Here is an 8,794-nt window from a genome sequence, read left to right on the forward strand (position 1 = left end):
CCGAGCGATTCTGTGATTCTGTGATTCACAAGTTTCACGCCATAATGGCAATAATCCACTAAGAGCAATTATTGTTGTTTTTCTTCCTGACTTAAACAGCATCAGGCTCCTCTGCCCTGGGAGGGAGCCCCGGACTATGCTGCTGTCAAGGAAGCTAACTCTGGACTGCGGATCTCAGCTTCAAACTTCATAACATGCATGTTTCACACATGAGACAAAACACCTACCTGGCAAGTCACTGTACAATGCTGACAGAAGGTATTTCAAATAATGGAAAAATATGGGTCTATCATTAATCTGATATTACCGCCTTTAAAAATAACGGAACCAGTTTGTCTGCAGGGTGAAATGGCCCAAGGTGCTGCTTCAGGAACAAGCCCTATGTGCAATACATCACAACTTCCAAAAGATTTCTTCTCAAGTACACAGTAAAGGCAAACAAACAGAAAACCAATTTCAGAAAAACAACCGATTAAGAATTACTCACCCCACCAAATCCTCTAAAACGCTGCAGGACATCATTGTTGATGAAACAGGACTGCGCAGGATCATGGAGGGCTTGGTCCAAGATGTGGTCAATGAAGTAGATGCCCGGCTCGATGGTGAGCACCATGCCCTGCTCCAGGTTGCGGGCGGTGCGCAGGCTCCTGAGCCCCGGCAGGTCAATGCGCTCCACTCCCTGCGGAAGAAACACCAGTTCTGACAGACGGGAAGGCAATCCATGGCTGACCTTTTACCAGGACCCTCCTACCCCGACTGCTCTGTAAAACACCCGAAATACAAAGCAATAATCAAGAAGTAGAGGAATGAAATCATGCTGTACAGTTACCTCTCTATCATTAGTCCCTCATCTAGCTTTCATGTGAGCAGCTTTCAGCTCAAGACCCAAACTGGTTTTTGCACCACAGAAATCCTGGCTTTGGATATGCTTGGTACTGTCACTCTCTACCTTGAGAGAAGTACTGCACTACACAGAAAAAATAATTACTTACATTCTTTCTTTCTATACCCTTCCTTGCAAAAAGCAATATTTTAAGGGATGTGCAAATCTTGAAATGCTCCCTCCAAGTCATGGCTGAAACAGCTGAACTATGCAGCTGTGCTGGTTTTGGCTGGGATAGAGTTAATTTACTTCACAGTAGCTAGAATGGGGCTATGTTTGGGATCTATGCTGAAAACAGCACTGATAATACAGGGATGGTTTAGTTATTGCTGAGCAGGGCTTACAGAGAGTCAAGGCCTTTTCTGTGAGGGGGCTGGGGGTGCACAAGAAGTTGGAAGGGGACACAGCTGGGACAGCTGACCTGAGCTGACCAAAGGGATATCCCATACCATATGGCATCATAGTCAGCATATAAAGGTGTGGGAAGAAGAAGGAAGGGGGGGGCATTTGGAGTGCTGGTGTCTGTCTTCCCAAGTAACCGCTATGCATGATGGAGCCCTGCTTTCCTGGAGATGGCTGAACACCTGCCTGCCGATGGGAAGTAGTGAAGGAATTCCTTGTTTTGCTTTGCTTTTGTTTTACCTATTAAACTGTCTATCTCAGCCCATGAGTTTTCTCATTTTCACTCTTCCAATTCTCTCCCCCATCCCACCGAGGCAGAGTGAGCCAGCAGCTGCCTGGTGCTTAGTTGCCACCTGGGGTTAAACCACGACAGCAGCAGAGAACAATTTCTTCAAGGATATGCAAATGCTTATTCACACTAAATGTTATTAAAATTACACATTTATGATCTTGATTGAGGAGCAATGAGTCTACACATGACCTCATAAAAGCAGCCTATTTAAAACTAAACTTTTGTCAGATTCAGACTTTCAGGCAACATGGTGCTGACTGATATTATTAAAAACTAAGTCAAAACAAGTCCTGACTAGCAAAACATTCTCTTCTTCCCAAAAGCTGGTAAAGTAAAATGATATATGAGGACATGCTTAGTCAAGGAATTAGAAGCACTGCAAAGACTAGTTCAGGATATTAATTTTCTTCCCCAAAATATGCCAGGTATTGCAACATCGGAATAAATATATCTCAATCCCATTAGCTTTTTGAAAAGTCTTTGCAACTGTAGCAAAATTTCCCCAACAAAATACCATGATGACCCATAAACAGCTCACAGACCCACTAGCTTGCAAACCCGCACGCACACTTTGCTGATGAAAACTTTTCCACTTTAGCCAGTAAGTCAGAGGTTAACAGGTCTGCAAGACCAAGGTACTATTTATCTGCTCTCCAGGTAGCTTCCCCAGATCTTGCTTCTGGCCAAAGTCACAGTAATCTTCCCTGCTGGCAGAAGGGGTGACTCCTTTCAGCATCACCAGCAGCATGACTGGTATCACGAGGATGAAACATCCCCTTTCTGTAGGACAAAGTGCACTGCCCAGCGCTACCCTGGGTGCCTGTCATGGCTGTGCCCCCCTGTTTCTGCCACACAGATGCAGGGGGCGGAGGGAGGCGGGAGCATACCTTGAAGATCAGCCACATTTTAGTCTACTGAATCATTCCCTCTGCTAAGTGGATATAGCCCCATGGTGCTGTTTGCTCTTGAGCTCCACTTTCAGTTCAGAGAAAGCCTATTTCACAGAAATCCTTCTTGCAACAGTCACTCAGCAGTGTTTGTTTTATTCTCACTGGTCACTCAAGCAATACTGGGGTAGGTTGTTTTTTTCCTTTGCAGAGCTAATTCTGTTCCAATGCACGGCATCTCACAGCAGCCAAGATTTTGAGAGCTCACCAGCCTGGACATCTGTGGGCAGGTTTGCCCATTTTTCAGAGACTCAGAGCATTTGCAGTTCTTGGTGCCCTCGCAAGCCAGCGAGTGCATCCTGAACATTTTCACTGCGTATTTGATACATTTTATTTCATATGTTTGATCTGAATTTTGCAGAGCATTTTATCACACTAAAATAAGAGACCATGATTTTGTTTTACAGCGGCTAGGAAACAAGAACATTCTGATATTAAGCAAGGCACTCTGCATTTATATTCTTATCAAAACCCAAAGAGAATCAATAAATTTCTAAACTTGAACAATAACTGCACTGAAACGGAGCCATTTTTCTTTCTGCTGATGCCCCATGGGGTTTGGCATCTCACACATTCATTGTAATGCACAAAGGAAATGAGGGCATCCAATCTTGTGGATTAATCTCTCCATGAGCTGTAAACAATTAGATTAGTGTCTGGACCTTTTGGTGTCTTGCCAACTATCTATCGGCTGCTTTACAACAAACAACCCACATTTGGCTTTTAAGTACCCTTCTCTTCAATTCTACTTGTAAATGCCTTTTCTGGGGCGGTCAATCCAAGACAGATGCTAGAAACATGAATGTGAAGCAAAGAAAACAATGGCAAACATCCTCTGAAGGCAGCCCTGGCACGGCATCCGCATTTTTTTGCTTTTTCTTAAAATAAATGAGGTTTAACACCAGGTGTGCTGATCAAGCCTCGATGCTTATTTTGGATACCTCTGTACAGCCATTAAAGCAATACATAGACATTTTGTTTGCACTGCTTGCAGTCTGATTCTGCTTTTGGTACTTCCTCCAAGAAACTAACATCATGTTTTCAACCCAGAAGCAAGACCTGGGGATTCACGATTGGAAACCTCTTTCAGCAGTGCAGGCCCCCCAGGCCATCAGCAATGCTGGGAGGGCCCCTGAGGCACCTGGATCTCCTGCTTACCCAAAAGTAAATTTTAACTTCACTAGAAGGAATTCACAAACTCTTTCTGACATCCCCCCAACTCTAGGTTGCATGGACTCTTGGTTTCATCTCCAGGTCATTGGATTTTGCAGACACTGAAGTCATTGTGTCTATGACAGTGGCTACATCTCTTCCATGAAAGCATCGCTGATGGGGCTGGAGAAAGAGTCACACTGCTCAGCTTTGCACAGACAGCAAGGAGGACACCAGGGGGTGGGCTTGTGGCAAGGAAGCCCTATGCTCTCTTCTCATGGAGGCCAGTACGGTGTTCACCAGGAGATGTGTGAAATGGAAGAAGAGAGAGACAGGTTCTGGCTATTGCGTTTATGTGGCCATGTGTGCCCTGAGACGAGGACAGCCCCAGTCCAATGTGCTGCAAGGCTAAAGGACAACATGAGCTGGTACAGGGAACAAGAAGAGCAGGGAAGGTGACCAAGCAGAGGAGATGACAAAATCCCTTCTTCTGAGAACAGCACTGGATTAAAACATACATGAGACTATGCATCAGCATCCCAAGTGACATCTGATCTCTGGGCACTTGTGACCATCCCAGTAGCCACCACAGCCAACAGGTTCAGGGGCTGACAGCTCTCAGCTCCCAGGCTGCTTTGGTCGCTTATGAAAACTATGAAAAACTGAGGATGTTTTAAGTGACTGAAACACCACCATGCCCCAAAACAGAAGGTGACAGGTCTGAAACAAGGACATTGCCAATTTCCATCAAGTCAAACCCTGTTGGGAGCAAAGCCTTACACTGTCATCCATCAGCATGAATCTTCTGCTATTAATGGATTTTCTCCTTTGTGAGGAGGAAATTTCCCTATATTTTGCAGCTAAACAACTAATGCCTTGTTTTCAACAATAACCATGATGTTGTTTTGTAGTCAGATGAAATGAGGAGTAAAAATGTGCACGCTGGCGCAGCAGCTGTGTGGGTATCTGTTTCTATTATAGTCATATCCTGGAGGCCTGGCCACGAAGCAGGACCCTGTCACACTCAGCGCTGCAAAAAAGCGTAGAGAATAATCTAGAAAATAGTAATACTTAAGCACCTAGAAAAAGGCTCTCAGTGATATTTTGGGAAAATTACCTTTCAAAGAACTGTTTATTTTCCTGTATATTGTGAGAACAGACTATATCCAAAATTGGTTTTGGATTCTGAAGTTCTGCTCACACTTTAGAATTGAGACACTCCCCCCACAGTACACACAGATGCATGACATTGTCATTCGTGACTGTACTCCTGCCAAGAACATCAGATTCCAATTAATGGTTCATGTAAGGTAACAAAACCCAGCATGTCTAGGCAATAAGGACTGTCAAGGGAACAAGAGAATTATTATGTAAACTGATTTCATTACTATGTAAGCAAAATAAAAGTTCAAATTAAGTGTGCAGTAATAGAAAATATAGATCTATTTTTGGAATAAGTGGGGAATTAGGAAGTAAGCAAATAACCCTATCTCCCAGAAAAGTGGTTGTGGAAGACTAGAAGTTGAAATGTCCCCTAAATACCCCTATATAAGGATAAATTACTGCCTGCTTCTCAGCACCTCAAAGGTTAATGGGGGTATGTGCTGCTTTTTCCATGGAAGAACTGCAACGTGTATCATGCTGGATCTTGTCCCACAGACACCAGCTACCAGGCAAAGTGATTAGAAGCAGAAACAGCCACAGGGCCTCACAGGTGAGCCTGATCTTGGGTCCATCTTTGGATCAGGACAGAATAAACCACAGGTGATGTCTCTGAGCTGGCTGGTCATTGCCCACAGGGCCATTACTCTCTCTACGGATGCACAGCCACAATGATGTGAGGACACCCTCCCTTCTGAAACCAGGGGCGGCAAAACTTAGTTGGCATCACCCAGAAGTTTTCTGCAGCCAGCAATGGCAGCAAAGCATGGCCACAGGAGAGATCACCAAAGCTACTCATGACCGCAAATACTGAACCACGGTAAGAGACTCATATGGCAGCACAAACTAGCTTCTGGTGCTTTTTTCCCACCTAATCATCACAGAACTTCTTTGAGCCTGACAAATCAACTGTCCTGGTTGGACCCCATTCAATACAGCAAAGTCCTAACCATTTTAGCTAGCTAAGTGCAATCAAGTATTTAAAATAGAATACTAACGTTATATTTAGTTTATAAGAAATCAACACCAAAGTGAAATCTCAGCTCTTTCACTCTTCCCTATTCTCCTGCTGCATATACCCAACTTCTAATTAGCTCATTTACTGTAAAAAGAACAGAGCCCTATGCGGCTAATAAAATAAAAGTCTTAAATTCCATTTCACTTGTCTCCTGGTCCCTTCTCGCTAAGCCCTTGTTTCTCTTGCTGAGTGCTGCTAATGAAGACTAGTTTATTCAATCTATCCTGCTTTTTCCCAGCAGCCTGAGCTGCCTACAGTCACCTGAAGGAACTGGTGTCAGTCCTGCCTTTGAAATCAGCAGCAGGTTACAGGGGAACATGCCCCAAGCATCACATACCGCTTGTGGTATTTGCTAGTCAAAGCTTCCACTTCTGTGGGAGAATCTAATTGCAAGCTGGAGCTTTCGGGACACAGCTCAAAGTTAACATTGGGGGAATGGAGGGCACACAATGCTTAACTGGCTATTTTTATTGGAAACATTTTTGTCTTTTCCAAGGTATTAGCTGAGGCATCAGGTTTAAGCTGCCTAATAGGTTTCCTGTTATTGCAGGGCATGAAGAAGAATCACCTGCCACTTATTCGAGGCACGGCTGCCTGCTCTGAGTCAGATAGAGCTGAATTTCAATCCATCGCTACAGCGTGGTTCTGAGCATAACTTCCCATGTCATTTTTGCTTCCTGATCCTCACATGTCACCAAGCTCTACTGTTATCATAATCAAAATAATAAAACATATGGATTGTATTTTTTTTCTTAAAACCTAAGTGTGAGAAAAAAAGAGATAGCAAATAGTAAAAATCATCAAGTTGACAACTACGACATAAACCTGGAAGATGAGGATAATCACAGAATCACAGAACATTAGGGATTGGAAGGGACCTCAAAAGATCATCCAGTCCAATCCCCATAATATTTAGAGAATTCATAAGAAATGAGATAAAGAATTGCAAAAGCTGCCAGCAACACTGTTTTAAAATGAGACCAATGATAAGCACCATTTAAAACCTAATTGACAGGTTCTCTTGAGACACACAGAAAGCATACATAGGCAATGGCTTTAAATGAAAGTGTTTTTTCTTTTCTGATCTTCCACTAATATCAGTGGAAACTGCATAGCTAAAAACCTATATACATATACCTATGATACCTTTTATACCTTACCTGTACAAGTACCTGAAAGCAGAACTGTACTGTCATGGTTTTTCTCTCCTACTGCACCTAAAATGAATTGTTCAAAACTACACAATCTCTGTTAGTGGCTGCTAAAATTTCAGAAAGATTTGGACAGTAAATATTCAGATAAAAACTCTCTTAACACACAAAGTCTTGTGCAACAAACTTCAACAATTAAGAGAAACATAAGCAAGTATCTCCACAAAAAAAAGTAAAATTAAACAGACCTAATGAAATCCAAAGCAAGGAACAAAAAACCCCAAGGCTGCGACACTTTCTTTCTCAGAGAAGGAGGAAACCCTGTGGTATGACAGGGCACGGTCTGCACCATGGCACTACACTGACACAGCACCTGAGCCCTCCCTGCCTCTGCTCAAGTCCTAACTTTCCATAAACACCCGAACTCCAGCATTGGTCCTTACAGGGAAAGGCCATTGGGAAGCGATCACAACTTTTCTGAGCACATGGAGGATGCCACAGCGGAGCAGGAAGATCAGATCTATTATCCTAACTCTGGGAGGGGTTTAAATCCCACAGAAGAATCTTAGGCTGCAGGAAACGCTACCAGTTTGTGTTCAACCTAAGAGATAACAATAAGCACCATGGATTTTCATGCTGTTTTGCTTGAAAATGGTGTAGAATTAAGCCTTCACCAATTTGTTTCTCCCTGCACTCTGCCTGCCCAACAGTCTCCACAACCATACAGCTCTGCTATGCAGGAATTAAAACAAAACAAATGGAAGTGATTCAAAGGGACCACATGAAGCAGAAGCAGCAGGTTTGTTTCTCTTAATCTTTTCTCAAGGTGTACAATCACATACAAGAACAAAACCTCAAGTCAGAACTGGTGAAAGGCCCTTTTGCTCTTTGCTCATACAAGCGCCTACCATCCAGGTTGTTTTGTGTTTGCAGGTCATGCATATGCACAGCTAGAGCAAGGCTTTGTGAGGTTATGACCAAGTGACACAATCTGCATCATGGGGGCTCTACACAGTAGCTTTAGGCTCCTTGGTAAATTCACCTCATCCTCTGCTTCTTTTAAAGGAAAAAACATTAATGCATCATTTGCAAAGCTAACCACAAAAAACTGAAATCTTCTGCTTCAGCATAAAGTAGGATACATAAGGCAAACAATTTTTTTGTCAGAAAAAGAAAGGAAACAAAATCATTGCTGTATTCTCTAGTAGGTTTGGTGACCTGAATCCCCAGACAGTCATCTGGGATCTGGGAGCGAGCTTCCTGTCAGAGCCAGACCCAGCCTGTACACCTCTCAGAGCAGCAGAGATGCTCCCCAAGCATGCACACTAATGGAAGGTTATGGATAACTCAGGATCAAAACAAACCTCTAACCTTAATTTGCTGATACAAAATAGCGATGAAAGGATCAGCTTTTCATGAGAATAGAGAATTGGATTAAAACTTTAAACTAAGGTAAATCTTCTAATTTTAAAAGCCAAGCCAAAATTAAAATCTTAATTCACAAGACGTTAAAATCACAGTAGTTATTAACCTAACTTAAATTAACTGGCTTATTATTATAGAAAGTCATCAAATGTACTTAGCATTCTTTAGAGCCTTCCAGTCAATTAATATAACATGAAATTGAATCAACTCAAGCATCTGGAGACGCAGAACCTAGATTTAAATGAAAACTTCAGCCTCATCTACCTCAGGGTCTGAAAATTTGGGATCACCTACCACATTTTCTCCATTGCAACAGGCACAAACCCTCGTTTATATCCCATATCAAATATACCCAGGAACAAA

At 42.8% G+C, this 8,794-nt stretch overlaps 1 protein-coding gene across 1 annotated transcript in view; it reads right to left on the reverse strand.

The window, feature by feature from the left end:
• Positions 1–487: 487 nt before the first annotated feature.
• PEPD (peptidase D) overlaps positions 488–8,794 on the reverse strand; it is a gene marked incomplete at its 3' end in the record, with an annotated part of 105,834 nt that continues 97,527 nt past the window's right edge. Inside the window, exon 11 of the mRNA XM_010189601.1 lies at positions 488–679. Coding sequence (XP_010187903.1) covers positions 488–679 — 192 coding nt within the window. The remainder of the gene's footprint in view (positions 680–8,794) is intronic.

The sequence above is a fragment of the Mesitornis unicolor genome, unplaced genomic scaffold (genome assembly GCF_000695765.1).
Source record: "Mesitornis unicolor isolate BGI_N332 unplaced genomic scaffold, ASM69576v1 scaffold11230, whole genome shotgun sequence".
Taxonomy (NCBI): domain Eukaryota; kingdom Metazoa; phylum Chordata; class Aves; order Mesitornithiformes; family Mesitornithidae; genus Mesitornis; species Mesitornis unicolor.